Source organism: Bactrocera oleae, chromosome 3 (genome assembly GCF_042242935.1).
Source record: "Bactrocera oleae isolate idBacOlea1 chromosome 3, idBacOlea1, whole genome shotgun sequence".
NCBI lineage: Eukaryota > Metazoa > Arthropoda > Insecta > Diptera > Tephritidae > Bactrocera > Bactrocera oleae.
In genome coordinates this window covers 31,786,064-31,801,640 of record NC_091537.1, presented here as the reverse complement: position 1 = coordinate 31,801,640, position 15,577 = coordinate 31,786,064, and the positions used below count along the sequence as shown (strand labels likewise).

At 33.3% G+C, this 15,577-nt stretch overlaps 3 protein-coding genes and 1 long non-coding RNA gene across 7 annotated transcripts in view; 2 read left to right on the top strand and 2 right to left on the bottom strand.

Annotated features, from left to right (window-relative positions):
• LOC106622251 (uncharacterized) overlaps positions 1-5,053 on the bottom strand; it is a 33,170-nt gene extending 28,117 nt beyond the window's left edge. Inside the window, exon 1 of the mRNA XM_070106364.1 lies at positions 4,902-5,053. The gene's annotated coding sequence lies outside the window, so the exon portion shown is untranslated. The remainder of the gene's footprint in view (positions 1-4,901) is intronic.
• On the top strand, positions 496-4,462 carry LOC106622252 (ribosome biogenesis protein WDR12 homolog). Of its 2 annotated transcripts, none has more exons than XM_014241378.3 (6): positions 496-787; positions 846-1,468; positions 1,530-1,594; positions 3,646-3,892; positions 3,966-4,095; positions 4,162-4,462. In XM_014241378.3, the coding sequence occupies exons 1-6, from the start codon at positions 729-731 to the stop codon at positions 4,322-4,324; spliced, it is 1,287 nt and encodes a 428-aa protein (XP_014096853.1). In that variant the 5' UTR covers positions 496-728; the 3' UTR covers positions 4,325-4,462. The 2 variants fall into 2 exon arrangements, with proteins under 2 accessions (XP_014096853.1, XP_014096852.1); XM_014241377.3 differs by having other exon boundaries at positions 501-787; positions 3,963-4,095.
• Positions 5,054-11,333: 6,280 nt separating the features above from the next.
• LOC118681513 (uncharacterized) lies at positions 11,334-12,595 on the bottom strand. The gene is made up of 2 exons (XR_004977234.2): positions 11,909-12,595; positions 11,334-11,663 (listed from the first exon to the last, which is right to left on the bottom strand). It is a non-coding gene; the product is annotated as an uncharacterized lncRNA (long non-coding RNA).
• Positions 12,596-12,783: 188 nt separating this feature from the next.
• On the top strand, positions 12,784-15,256 carry Ubc2 (ubiquitin conjugating enzyme 2). Of its 3 annotated transcripts, XM_014245614.3 has the most exons (4): positions 12,784-13,026; positions 13,587-14,322; positions 14,377-14,461; positions 14,524-15,256. In XM_014245614.3, the coding sequence occupies exons 2-4, from the start codon at positions 13,692-13,694 to the stop codon at positions 14,534-14,536; spliced, it is 729 nt and encodes a 242-aa protein (XP_014101089.1). In that variant the 5' UTR covers positions 12,784-13,026; positions 13,587-13,691; the 3' UTR covers positions 14,537-15,256. The 3 variants fall into 3 exon arrangements, with proteins under 3 accessions (XP_014101089.1, XP_014101091.1, XP_036222228.1); XM_014245616.3 differs by having other exon boundaries at positions 14,377-15,256; XM_036366335.2 differs by lacking the exon at positions 12,784-13,026 and adding an exon at positions 13,378-13,523 and having other exon boundaries at positions 14,377-15,256.
• The last annotated feature ends 321 nt before the right edge of the window (positions 15,257-15,577 follow it).

Genomic DNA, 15,577 nt, shown 5'->3' with positions numbered 1-15,577 from the left:
CTTCGCTCTGAATACTGGAGCAGGTTAAACTCCTACCTATCCAGATTAGACCCCACTGACTTCACCCCTCTCTCCCTATGATCCGAACCCGTCGAAACAGCTCGTTTCCTGGGCCCACCGTGACAAGAATAACTGGTTTATTCGTGGCTAATTAACGGACTTTACCAGCCTAACCTAATTCAAAATGGTCGCATTGTAATTTGAATAAGAAATGACATGCGACTATAACAGTGTAACTACCGAAAAATACTTTCACTAATTCAATGCCTTATATATTATATTACTCTAAAAATTACTAAACATACTCTCAGTTCAATATTAATTAAGGCATTTCAAACTACTAACTATTATAAAGAAAGAATTTATATAATATGCGTTTAAAACATCAAAACTGTCTGATAATTTATCGGGAGTTCTGGATACAACAAATAATAGACTATTTTCCATCTCTACATTTTCTTAAATAATTTAATACCCGCTGCAACCATTGTTTAATCAATCACAGATTTCAAGCATTTGTTGACAATATTTGTTTGACATTTCAACCAACATGTGTATCATTGAATTGTCATAATAAAATCCAATCTTCGTGACTTTTTGTGCCAAAAAATACATGAAATTCGCGTTTTTCAATAAAACATTATTAATTAATATATTTTATTAGAAATATATGCTTTAAAACAAAAAACTTTAACGTCTTTAATACAAATTTATAAAGCTTTTAGATAATGGAAGTAGAAAACGGCGAAGCACAAATTCAGGTGCGGCTTAAAACTAAACAAGAGCAGTAAGTAATAAAATGACCATAAATTATAAAATATCGCTATTAAAATAGTAAATTTTAGTTTAGCCGTACCAGATGTTCCGTACACAATTGAAGGAAACTTGACTACCGCAGACTTGAATACATTTGTAAATACTTTGCTGGAGCAGGATGCTCTGAATAGTGAATACAACTCACCGATTGAATTTGATTTTATTGTGTTTGATGAATATTTGCGTGGTCGTTTGTGTGATCACATACGTGAAAAAGAAGTTTCTTTTGAAGATACTATTGACATGGAATATGTTGAACGTTTTCCCGCACCAGAACCTCAGGAATGTCTGTTACATGATGATTGGGTTTCCGCTGTAAAAGCCAGTGACAAATGGATATTAACCGGATGTTATGATAATACCATAAACATATGGACAGTGAAAGGCAAACATGTATTAACCATACCTGGCCATACACAGCCTTTAAAGGCAGTTGCTTGGATATCGATTGATGATCAACGTGGAAAATTCGTTTCTTGTTCACAAGATCAGACTGCCATGCTGTGGGAGTGGTTGGTTGGAACGAATTCGGTTGAATGCGTCTCGGTATGTAAAGGACATGAGCGGGGTTTAGATTGTGTTGATGTTAGTCCGGATAAAACAAAGTTTGCTACAGGCAGTTGGGACACAATGTTGAAAATATGGTCGGCAGGTACTAACATATTTCATATAATGCAAAAGTAAATATTTATTAAATCGATTTTTAAAATTAGAAATAAATGAAAGTGGTGAAGGTACGGTCTCTACTAAGAGACAAAAAGAAAGTGGCACAACAAGGGTAAGAAAACGGAAAAAATAACATTGCTTCTTATTTTATACAGCTGCGGTCACCTAATTAACAACGCTGCTGTTTGAAACATGTTACTATTCATAAGTCAAAAAGTTAACTGGAATAATTTAAACTTTTGGAGGATAATTAACCAACATTTCACAGTTTTTAAAATATTATGTAGTTTGTTAATTTAATTTTATTCTGCATTATGTTTTTCACTATTTGAAAAAGGATCTACCAAAACCCCTCGGTCACATATCTAACAATGCTTGATTTTGTTTAAATTTTTTATTGAAAAGCTAATATTTTGTGGAAAAGCCATTATTTCGAATAACTGCTTCACGTCTGCGAGGCATTTATTCAAGTAACTACTCGCATATGTTTTTGGAAATTGCTTCGGTTTTAACTGCTTCCAGAGATTCTCAATGGGGTTCAGGTCTGGTTTGCACGAAAGCCAGTCTAATAAAGAAATCGTGTTCATGGTTAAGTTGACCGCGCCGTATGTTTGGGGTCGTTATGTTGCTGAAACAGCCAAGTAACAGGCATATTGTCGTCAGAATAAAGAAACGTTACATCTCTCAGTATAGAAATTTACTGTTGCTGATCCATATTACCCCAAATTTTTGTTATAGGTCCAACACCCGTCCATGACGTAGCACCCAATATCAGTGTATTACCGTCGCCAGCTTGACACGAGTGTATTTGGGGTCAAACTGTTCACATCGCGGACGCCGGACGTAAGTTTTTTCATCTGGTGACAGTCTATTTATTTTCGTTTTATCCGAAAATATGACTTTCACTCCTTTGGAGTCCAATGACAAATTCAAGTCGTCTTTTACGATTTCGATCTGATAGCTGTGGCTTCTTCCGAGAAATCGTCCCAAAGAGTCCTTTTTCTCCTAAACGTCTTTTGACAGTTTCAACCGATGGTGAACTATCATTTTCCCCAAAAAATATACACGCGAATTTTATTTGCTGATTTTTTAGTTATTTTTTTTTTGATTCGCTTACGATTCGCTCTTCATCTCTAGCGGTGGCCTTGTCTTGTGTGGCACTTTTGCTATGGTTTTGTGTGTTTTAAAATACTGAACAGCGTTGAAAACCATTCTTTTAGAGATCTTTAGCTATCTCAAAATAGGACTTTCCATCGTTGCGCATGTTAATAATAATAGCTCTCGTACTTTCGTCACGGGATTTGTTTCTGCCCATTTTACACCAAGCTAAATATGCGCTATAATTGGTAAATGTATAGTTTAGGTCCCCCGACTAAGGAGGCCGAAGGCCGTCAGAACAGAAAGGAGTTTGACGCGATTGAATTATGAACACCCCGGTTTTGTACCGACCAGGGCTATTTTTTTTAACCGCGGCCGAAGGCCTCCAGTGCGGCGCAAAAGAAATTGTGACTGCTACATTTCTTCAGTATTTTTTTTTCACAAGAAAATGTTTAACTCGCTGAACTGGTAATTACAGCTAAATGATCTAAAATGATCATAAAGAATTTTCCCGCTACAACAAGAACAACAACTAAGTGACTTGAAAAATATGTGCAAAGTGCGTTAAATATATTTGCAAATATATACCTAAATTATTGAAAAAATTTACTTTCCGCTCCCTCATTTATATTTTCGTCAAAATAAGACGATTTAAAAAAAAATTTCATTTTTAAAGTCTCCTTAGTTGGGGGACCTAAACTATACATTTACCCTATAATTTACAAATTTATTGTAATATGCATAAATTAAAAAAAAACTTACCTTAACTTACCCAAATTATTTCTAAATCTGAATAAAACAACCAAAAGTAGTGTTTTCATACTACGCCGCCAATAACGTGAACGACTGCAAGCTTAAAAAAAAAGAAGTGAGGTTCGTAAGCTAACGGAACTTTTTTCAATGAATTTTGACAACACAAGCGAACCATTTTAAAATGGAAATCAACCAAAAAGTTTGCCAGATTAAAGAAATATTGGCGTTAGAACAAAAAGATTTATTTGGTGATTATCGTTGTTAATTAGTTGACTGTAGTTGTTTTAAAAAAATATAAATTATTGTTTAAAGGTTCCTGATATTACTCTGCAAGGACATCGCGAATGTATATCTTCTGTACAATGGATGGACGCTGAAACAATTTTAACAGGCAGTTGGGATCATACTTTGAAAATTTGGGACTTACACCTTGAAGGCATTAAATCAGAAATTTCTTCAAATAAATCAATTTTTGATGCAAGTTATTCAAAATTAAATCGTCTCATTATGACCGCATCAGCGGATAAAAACTTACGACTTTACGATCCACGCACAAACCGTAAGTTTAAAAATCATAGTATACGAGTACATACAAAAAAATTTACTAGTCAATTTATAACTTGTTATAGAAGGCAACCTTGTTCGTAACACATATTTTGGGCACAGTCAATGGGTGCAAACAGTCATGTGGTCCTCAACGGAAGAATACTTATTTATATCTGGTTCATATGATAATCAAAATAAATTATGGGATTATAGAAGGTAAAATCAAGCTGTAGTAAAGTAAAATTATTTCATTAACAATGTTTCTTGTAAACATGTTCGTAGCCCTAAGGCTCCGCTCTACGATTTGCTTGGACATGGAGACAAAGTATTGGACATTGATTGGTCAAATCCAAAGTATATCGTGTCTGGCGGTGCTGACAATACTGTGAGAGTTTTTAAGTCTCGAAAAGCAGCGGTGCCCGAAACAATGGATGATACCAAATAAAGGCAACTGGCCTGTACCCATGAATTTTCTAAGAAAATGTATCCATGTATGGTTTTTACTTTTAATAGTTAAATTAAATTTTGATAAAACGAAGAACATAAATATTGCAGCAATAAATACTAAGAATTGACAGTAAAATTTCCATTAATGTTTTATATTCCATGTAAGAGCTACACTAATCAAACTATTCATGAATGGTACGTTGTTTTTGAAAATGACTATTGATAGTATGTTAATGGAAGCTAAAGTTAATATCAGTACCCAAAAATACTATTTTATATAAACATTGTATACCATTGAGTATTATTAAAACAAAACTAAATAAGGCTGTTCAGCCAGAAAATGTACATGAAATGAGAAGGCGCGAATACATTTCCTATCCTATCCTATGATTTTCAGACTTAAACTAAACACATTAAGAGAAAATACAAGCAATCAATTATACTAATGATATAATTAGATAAATTTTTATCATTTGAGCATTCATCTTTCTATTATTACTACCTCATTTTTCAGTTTTTGTTTTATTCTTATGTTTTTCCCTATATAAATAACGATAAATTAAATCGTAACTTACATTTCAAATCTGTCAGCAAAAATCCTCTTGCTTTGTTTCTGATAACAAAACCGATCAAATTGGTTTCCGTGACACCCAAAACCGATACAATTTCTGTTTCGAACGTCAAACCATTAATATCTGAATACATGACACCTACTACATTTTTTATCGGTTTCAATTCTGATTCCGACAACTATCAGATTCTACAACACCCCTAAATTTCTGAAATTGAGTTCAAGAGCTAGGTAAAACTTTGACAACTTATGCTGGAAACAGTCACCGACGCAAAACCGTAGACCGAATAAGCTGATACGACCTATCTTATGAGAGCGCGATGTAAATTAGCACCATGGTACCCCTCTACGATGATTAATATCTCAAACAGTCACCGACATTCCTCCCTTCCGTACGTCAGCTGATACGACCTATCTTATGAGAGCGCAATGTAAAGGAACACTCTTCACCGCTTCTACCGTCCGCTTCAACCATGCCCAACTCTTTCCAGTGTGAGAGCGCCTCAAAATTAGCACTTTTTATAACACTTTCCATTGTAGCCAGATCGGAGAAAATAATAATTTTATATTATTTTTTTGTGATTTTGTAATATATTAAACAATTGATTTTTGAACTTTCAATACGTAATCAAAGTAATAAATGTATTAGCTCTCAATTAATAAATGTTCTTAAAAATGTTCAATTGAAAATCAATACTACTAAGCATGACATCACAAAAGATATCATCACATACATTTCAATTTCGCGTTTTCTTTCATTTTCATTGTTTTCCAATTTTTTCTTACCGTCGGTAAAAACGAGTGAGCTGATCGCAGGGTTGATATATTTTAGTAATCGGAAAATTAACTTGAATATATTTAAAATATTCTTACACTAGTTTAAAACGACAGTAGAACACATTTATTTCTAAATAGTAGACTATTTTTAATAGTTCTATTTTAGTTTTGAGCTTTTACATTATGAAAAATTATAACTAAACAACTAAATGTGTGCAAAATAATGTATACAAAATGAGCAATGACTACATTGGTAAAATTAAAACAAAAAAAAAACTGAATTCTTCGTTACCTCTGCGGGCATAACTTTTGACAAACTATGTTTAATACGGGCGGTAAGCTCGGAAGGGCGGAACGTCGGTGACTGTTTCCAGCATTATAAAAGTGGCTACAGATGTGCATTCACGAAGAAGCGAATTCATTGGATGATAAGTAACTCTTAGATTCGAGTAAAGTTCAAATAAGCGTAAAGAAAAATTAAAAGTCATATACCTATTTCACTTTGTTGTTCCTCAGGAGGCCTACATTCACCCATATAATATACATATACAGTTCTAAAACAATCTACTTTTCGTAAGGTACACTTAATGAAAAGTAATTACAATAACAATATAAGTTGAAATAACCAACTTGAAACAATTTAAAAAAACTTAAATAAATATAAAAAAACAGATACAATTCAATTGTATTCATTAAAAATAATAGTAATCAAAACATTCTACTAAGTAATAAATAATATTTACAAAATATTCTAAATCACCTACAGCGAAATATGTACTTATTAAAAAACCTTATCAAAGGAATAATGGTGGAGAAAAGGTTACTATGCCAGATACAAGAAAACACGTAAAAAACAAGAAAAAACATGAATGGCAACACACTGTAGCAGATTTGAGGCATTTAGACGTTTTAGTAGTAGAAAATGAGAAATGAGGGGGGGACAACTCGTGCGAAATGTCAATTTGATACTTTCAGACATATCTTTTGACAGAAAAGTTCGATGTACGCTTTTGTAAGCGTTCGTTCACATAAAAAATTTTCGACGCCAAGCAAAGCAAAATGGGCAACTCCCATGTTTTTACACTTTAATAAACAACAGACGCCATTTTTAATGGAGAAAAACATTTCGCTTCGTTGGTTGAGTATGAGTATAGATGTTCTGTTCCCTAGGAAGTCTATTTTCACCTTTATACTATATACATTTCTAAATCAGTCTCCTTGTAATAATTTAGACAAAAATAAATCTATAACAAGTGAAGAATTTCTGCTGTAAAAGAACATTTTATACTCTTGCAACTTACAAGGATCAAAGGCAGGGAAATACCCTCAAGTGTGGGCAAAAATTTATATTAAACAAGTAAGGAAGGGCTAAGTTCGGATGTAGCCGAACATTTTATACTCTCGCAAAGTCAAATGGTATACTCGTTTGTGATTTCTTTGTGGATTGGCTGATATTTTCGGTAGAAGGTCAACTATAGGCACTGGGGTCCACATATTTAGTACTTAGGGGCTTGAACAGTTTTGGTTCGATTTAGACAATTTTTGGTCACAAGGTGTCATACATTAAACGTATTATTCACGCAAAGTTTTACCCCGATATAATCATTGTTGCTTGATATGCATAGTGGAAAGTGAAAGAATCAGATGGAATTGAAAATGGTGTTATATGGGAAATAGGTGTGGTTGTAGTCCGATTTAGCCCATTTTCGCAATATAACATAGAAATATGAAAAGAACGTTATGCACCGAATTGGGTTGAAATGGGTTAAGCAGATCTCAAGATATGGATTTTCACCTAAAAGTGGGCGGTGCCACGCCCACTGTCGAAATATCAAGTTACAGCTTGCACGGACGGACAGACGGACAGACGGACAGACAGTCACCCGGATTTCAACTCGTCTCTTCATCCTGTTCATTTATATATATATAATATATAACAATATATCTAACTCGATTAGTTTTAAATGATACAAACAACCGTTAGGTGAACAAAACTATTATACTCTGTAGCAACAGGTTGCGAGAGTATAAAAATGTAGCGAAAGAGTTCAAATTCATTGTTCGACGAAATCGTGAATGGATTACAATCAAATTTGGTATCATATTATATTAACTTATTTGGGAGGTCACAGACTCACTTAGTTTTAATACTATATTTTACTTCTCGTCAGCGAAAATTATACTAAAATCATCTTTAAATGATGTACTTATACATATGTTCATATGTATGTGATATGAACTCAACCGAAGAGGCTAAATTTAATGTAATAAGTTGAGGTCAAAAACATCAACCAAATGATCGGAATTCATTGTATAAGGGATATAAGGTTTAGACCAATACCAATTTCATTTATATTGAGTGCCAAACCATTAACATAATTTTGTAACTTTTAAGGAAACGATCCCACTTAATAACGGTTTAAAGTCAGCGTAAAAGTCGAAAACCGTTGTATTGGATATATTGGGGGCAGAAAAATAGAAGGGCTGATTGAATTCATATATGACATTGTTCAAGTATTCTTGAGAACATATTTTCAAGCCATTTTATAAATATAAACATATATATGGAGTAAAGTCAATCGGTTAGTTACTCGAATATATTTATTGATACTTGATTTGTGTACTGGAAAGTGAAAGAATCATATGCAATTTAAAATTGTGCCATATGGGAAATAGGTGTGGTTGTAGTCCGATTGCGCCCATTTTAACATATAACATAGGACCAAAATAATTTTATGTACCAAATTTGGTTGAAACTGACAACAGCTAATATAAATTTAATGTCTCGCTTTTAGTAGTTTTTATCGAACCAGTTATATGGGGAGAGAACGGGGTTTTCTCCGATTTCATTACTATTTTCTACTGTCGGTAGAGGTTTTACAAGATTTTTTTCTAAGCGAATTTGGTTAATGTAGCTTTAGTGATTTAGGAGATAAGTATGTACATTAATCCTATTGGAGATCGAGTCACTCCCATTTTTGTGGTAGTATTCCGATTACGCCCATCTACGAACTCATTTTTCCAGACCTTCTACAGACAAACTTTTGGACAATTATAAAATAATTCGGTCAGACAATAGGGATGGAAACATGTTTTTATGAATCGATTCTCGATACCGATTTCGATTTTATACAATATTGAACGGATTTCTCGATAAATCGTCTAACTATAACTCACTCTTGAGCTCGATCACTGGATTGTTAAATTAAAGTCCCAATTTAATGCTATACACTTATCTTTATTTCCAATTCAAACAACTTAACACTTATTGCTCGATATTCGAACTTACAACTTATTGCTTATAGCTTAATTGCTCTTTACACGACAACACTCTAATTAGAACTGTGTCTGCTGCACAATCTGGCAGCCCCTATATAGTAAATCTTTAACAAAAGTTCGCTACTAGAACATTCTGGCAACTACGAATTCGCTGTCTAGTTGCTTCTGGCAGTTTATCGTCAATTCAAATTTGTTATGGTACTCGTGTTCGCCACAACATTTTTCGATTCAAAGAAGTGATTAGTCGAGCACAATAATCGATTATTTCGATTTTAATTTCAAATATCAATCATTTGTATAGTTATTAAATTTATTTTTAAAATCGCAGTGCCACAGCCCAAAAATAATTTAAAACACTGTTTTTCTCACTCGTTGTTCTAGTGCGATCATAATTTGCAACTTTTAAATCAATTTTGTATGCTTTATTCAGATGTTTAAGTAAACTAGGCATACTGTTATTATATTTCAGCTGCTTCGCAAATTTATTACACTGGACATTAGATCCATTATTTCTCACATTTTCGGGACACACTTCCAGCCGAAGGGCGTCACTCCCATCCTCTACCATCCCTAGAACCCAGTGACCTTCCACTCTCCGTCCTAAAAAAGAAAAAATTAAATAATTAAGTATGAAAAATAAATAATAATGTATTTATTATTACCTTTGTTATATTTTCGTTTCCCGAATTTGCTCTCGTCTATTTGAACAATTTTACCAGGGCCGCCAATTTTACCTAGCGCTACCTGGTGATTAACCTGGTATAAAACTAGTAATTGTACCAGTCACATATGGTAGCGCTAGATAAAATTGGCTCCTTAATAAAACTGTTCTTTCGAACCTGCGAATGGGTCCAGTGCGATGCAAATGCATACATTATATAAAAAATTTGAGGCAGTGGTATTTTTGCGTTTTCAAAACACATGTCCCACTCGACCTCGACACCGCAGTCCGTTTACGGCAGGCACCCTTCCGGCATCGGAATACGCCAACCGTGCTCCTATCAGATAAGGATACCAACACAGGTATCCTATGGGTACGGCATAATTTGCTTTTTGGAATTTTATTATTATTTTTTTTTTTTAAATTTTGCATTATTTTAGGGAAATTCCACATATCCTTGATTTCGGACACTGTGAGAACATTGGTTTTTTTTACCACACCACGGCTGGTTGCGGGTCGTTACAATCTATTTAAAATTCTTAAGTAATATTTGTTATATTTTTAAATTTTTAATAACATACCTGATGTATTTGCACTCATTTTCTCAAAAATTATCACGATTTAAATAAATATGTAAAAATTATAAACACTTGCGGAATGATTTATATGCACAATATTCACCAATTCAATTTGAATATGAAAATAATGAGAAAACGGACAAAAAACGAAACGGTACCTTGTTAAGTTGTAGAAAATTCCGTTATAGAAATTGAAGTTTAAAAAGAGTGATATACCCTCTTTAACATTAATGTTTTTTTTTAGATTTCCTGTTTCCACTGGCGGTAGAGGTTTTCAAACTTCTTTCCGCAATAGCTTCAAAAAAATAACCCTGGTCGGTCCAAAACCGGGGTGTTCATAATTCAATCGCGTCAAACTTCTTTCCGCATTGGCGGCCTTCAGCCTCGCTTCAAAAAAATAACCTTGGTCGGTCCAACACCGGGGTGTTCATAATTCAATCGCGTCAAACTATTTTCCGCACTGGCGGCCTTCGGCCGCGCTTCAGAAAAATAACCCTGGTCGGTCCAATACCACAATATATCAATAGAAGAGAATTAACAAAATTATAGTTCATGTATTGGGGGTATAATCCTTTTTTATTATTCAGTTTTATTCGCTTTCAAAATATAAATATATATATATATATATATATAATAGATTTGGCAACACTTATTATCTGACAACATGGAACCCATTTGTTATTGTGCATATAACCAAAATTGTGTAAAAAAAAAATGCTTATTTAAAGCAAATATTTAAATAATTAACATAAAATAAATATGTAGAAACATTGTAGTGAAGTGTTAGTGTATAATAAGTGCATAATATAAAAGAAAATTTGACCATAAATCAAGAAATTTTGAAATAAAATTTGTGAAATTTTCAACTTAAAATGCAAATATCTCGAAAACTATAAGTTTCCGGCGGCAATAATTATATATATTTGTGATCTGGAGAATCTCCTCTATCCAACCATACCCCTCTTAACACAAATTTTTAATTTGAAATTTGAAACCAACGCAATTGCGACGTTTAAATTTTTATCTTGGTTGATATATATGAATATTCGCAAAATTTATAGAAAATACTTCTGTTTGCTAATTACGAGACTCATTAAACTGCTCTTTACAAAACACTTTTCTGCAAAATTTAAGTTCAAACTTCTGAAATTTTCAACCTATTTATTGATTTGAAGATTGTTTAACGTTCTTTTGTATATTAAATTAATTCGTATATATATTATATATATCCAATAGGATGATGGCGATTCCGCTGTGGCAGGGCATCCATACAAGTTTTATAGGGAAGAAGCTTAATGGTATTGCTCATGAGGTCATGCCCTCCTTGACTAGTTTGGAGCTCACAGTCAGTGAGCTCAAATCCAGTATAGCCGCTCTGAAGAAAGCTGCACTTCGGAACAGTACTTCTGCTATTACCTTGATGTCAGCCACATCCACTTGAAAGACACTATAGTGGTATTGTAGCCTGAAACTAGAAAAATCTGAGATCTACACTAGGGTCATCCATGCGGAAAAATGTAAGTAAGTTTTCAAATATTCCAATTGTAACCCGATGGTTGTATAGCTTTTCTATAGCGGATCGAATTCTTCTATTGAACTTTGTAGCAAATCCAAATTTACTCAATAAAAATGATTTTTCCAATTTTTTGCAAACATTTATATAAATAAGGATCTTCTAACTAACTTCATTATAAGTATAATATCACTTTTACTTACTTCAGTTTAGTTTGTTAGTTTAATTTCCGCTATATTAAGCTAACTCCTTCATTTTTATTCTTCCTTTATTTTTTAACAGTAGATTCAAATCCGTTTCCACGACAGTCGGGTCTACGTAACCCGGAACGAACCCGAATTTTTATTCGGCCAAGGACTGTCAACTGGGGAGCATTCTTCAAAATTATTTCAGGTATGTTTTTGGGTCGGCTTTAGTATACCATGCCACGATTTTAGAGTTAAAAGGGGTATGGTTGGATAGAGAAGATTCTCCAGAATATATATAATTATAGCCGCCGGAAACTTATAGTTTTCGAGATATTTGCAAATTTTATCTTACAATTTCTAGATTTATAGTTAATTTTTCGTTTATATTATGCACTTATTATACACTTACACTTCACTACAATGTTTCTACATATTTTTTTTATATTAATAATTTTAATATTTGCTTTAAATGAGCATTTTATTTTTACACAATTTTCGTTATATTCACAATAACAAAAGGGTTCCATGTTGACAGATAATAAGTGTTGCAGATAATGTGTTGTTTTAGACCATACCCAGCACTTTAGTTGGATTCATCATGAAAAATTTTAAAATTACACTATCATCGTCGTCATTTTTTTACTGTTTTACAAACGATATGCAGCTTTTCTTCAAATTGGCAATGCTCAGTTAATCAAGCAATTGGCAACGCGCCATAGAATTGTCAATAGACACATCGGCGAAACGAACAAAGTAGCATTTGCCGGTATACTATGTAACACTATGACTATTTCCCTTGCACTTTTGTACGCCTAGTCCTTTGTGGAGTTGCAAAAATTAGCAGCATCAACGTTAATACCTATTACTTCAAACAATAGAAGGAAGGAAAAGCGAAGAGAAGCAGAAACGCGAGAGAATAAGCGGAGAGTCAAAAATACAGAAAAAAATCAAATAGTTGACTCTTGGGGTATCTGTCTGATTTTCGTTTCTTGGAGGAATAGAAGAACTTTTTTAAATTTTATAAATAAATCTGAAAAAAAGTATAATAAAGGATTTAAATCACAAAAAAAGTTATATAAAATAAGAAATATTTTGGAGAACAACGGTCGCGAGACCAGTGATTCTTTATTAAGGCAAGTACTTTGTAACAAATATAAAAAAAAAATTTACTAGAGGCTGTGTAATAAAGAATTCATTCGTAACAAGTGTATGCCTGTGCAAAGTTGTGATGAGTGAAATATATTCAAGATAAATTGCTTCCGGGTTGATCAAATTGTTAATAAATGTCAAATATTTTAGTTAGCAAATTGGATTGGGAAGAAATTTTCACTCTATTGAATCTTTTGCAATGGTTGCAATATACACATACGAATGTAGCAGGGCCCTTTCTAACAGACAATGCAGTTAATGCAAGATACTTTCATTTTCTTTTATCGTAACTTTTTATTTTGGCAATCGTCCGAATCATGATTTATTTACAACAGTTATTTGTCATCGTTCCACGCATTGTAGTATGCTGCTTTTTTTTCGTTTCATAATAAAATTCCCAAAATGGCCGCTTACTCTACCTTTGCTGTTACTCGTACCCATCAACTTGTTATGTTGATGGTGAGGACCTAATACCCTAGAAGTAGTACTTGCGACTTTTCACGCTTAGTATGTATATTATATTTGTAAATTCTTTTATTTTTAGGTCACTCGCTTTGCGCCGCTGATTTGATCTTAGTTATTCATCAGTAATTAATATATTGTGTAAAAAATACCAAATTAATAAGAAACCTTAATTAACGATTCCATCATGTCCTCAACATCAGCGGCAGGTGGCAGTAGTGGTGCAGGCACTGGGAGCTCCACGACAACCGCCGCTACCTCTCCCAACGCTAGCAATAGCATACACGCCAGCAGTGGCCGAGGACGAAACAGCAATACTGCGGGAGCCAATGCTACAAATTCCGGTGCAGGTAGTTCGAATGCCAATCTCAACGTTGTAAACAGTGTCGCATCTGCTGCTGCAGGTTCTGGAACAGGAGAAGAAGCGCGTAAGGATCCAAAACCAAATCCAAAAATTTCCAAAGCATTGGGTACCTCAGCTAAGCGTATTCAGAAAGAATTGGCTGAAATTACACTGGATCCTCCACCAAATTGCAGTGCTGGACCAAAAGGAGACAATCTGTACGAATGGGTTTCAACTATATTGGGACCGCCTGGATCAGTGTACGAAGGTGGTGTATTTTTTCTTGATATACATTTTTCACCGGAATATCCGTTCAAACCACCAAAGGTGACATTTCGAACACGTATCTATCACTGCAATATAAATAGCCAGGGTGTCATATGCTTGGATATTCTCAAAGATAATTGGTCACCAGCGTTGACTATATCGAAAGTTCTACTCTCTATTTGTTCCCTGCTGACTGACTGTAATCCTGGTGAGTTGAAATATAAATTTTACTTTACATTCGCTAATGAAAATATAATTATAGCGGACCCCTTAGTGGGCAGTATCGCCACTCAATACTTGCAGAATCGTGAAGAACACGATAGAATCGCTCGACTTTGGACAAAAAGGTTTGCCCAATAACGGGCAACAAATGTTTTTTATACATTTAATTTAACCTAATTTTTTACAGATACGCAACATGATTTCCTAATCTTGTAAGTCCCAACATTAAAATAAAAATATAAGCAACAGTAATAGAAATCTAAAAAAAACTAATGACTGCAGCAAAAAAAAATTAATAATTATTGAAGCGAAACTAATATTTGCGAACATCATGCAGGTGAATAATAATGGTAAAAATTATACTTTTAAAAGGAACTTAACTTTGAAAAATTTTTTTAACACTATCTAATATATATTAGCAATTAATTATAAAAACTATAATATAACACAAAATATTAAACAGATATTGTGTAGGGAACAGCGATGGCAAGGGTATGGACGTATTCGATAAAATTTAGTTTCAAGTTAAAATTAGCGCACTTTTTATGTGAGTTTTTTCCAGTCAATACAAAGCGTGTAGGAAACGAAGAAATACGAATATCAAAAAATCGGTATATAAATCATGTTTTATTTTGTGTAAAAAATAAGCAAAATTGCTATTTCAACGTACAACAATAAGTAATAAATGAACCAAAACTGCTGATTCGATGTCAAAATAAAAATTACAACAAGAAAGCTGCATAGATATACACAATTAAAAAATACACAACTTAAGATAACATGTAGAAGCTAATAAATCTGTTCGATTAATTGTATTGTAGCATCGGAACTGAGAAGCAGGTGACAAATTCTTGTCTTTAAATTGTAAACATAATCGCGAGCATCAAATAAAAACTATTAAAAACGCTCATATAATTAAATTATTTGATGTATTTTTTATACTCCCGCAACTTTCACAAGGATATAATAGTTTTGTTTGCCTAAAGGTTGTTTTTAATACTTAAAACTAATCGAGATTGATTGAAAGTTATACATATGTTTATATAAAAATTATCAATATGAAGGGACAAAGTAAATTCCGAATTTCAGTAATATATCTTGATTGTACACGTTGATTGTATAATGTATATGTCAAAAAAAAGCTATATCAACAAACTTGCTGAAAACATATCCTTCTAGTATTATCGCGTTTGAATCGGTGTAAAATATTGGACAACGGCCGTGCCATCGTCCAATTTTGG

Bases quoted from the DNA above. Each gene is read 5' to 3' on its own strand.
- LOC106622252 (XM_014241377.3), top strand. From the start codon at position 729: ATGGAAGTAGAAAACGGCGAAGCACAAATTCAGGTGCGGCTTAAAACT. The intron at 1,469-1,529 runs GTACTAACATAT...TTTTAAAATTAG, and splicing joins GTTGAAAATATGGTCGGCAG to AAATAAATGAAAGTGGTGAA. The intron at 1,595-3,645 runs GTAAGAAAACGG...TATTGTTTAAAG, and splicing joins AAGAAAGTGGCACAACAAGG to GTTCCTGATATTACTCTGCA.
- Ubc2 (XM_014245614.3), top strand. From the start codon at position 13,692: ATGTCCTCAACATCAGCGGCAGGTGGCAGTAGTGGTGCAGGCACTGGG. The intron at 14,323-14,376 runs GTGAGTTGAAAT...ATATAATTATAG, and splicing joins GCTGACTGACTGTAATCCTG to CGGACCCCTTAGTGGGCAGT.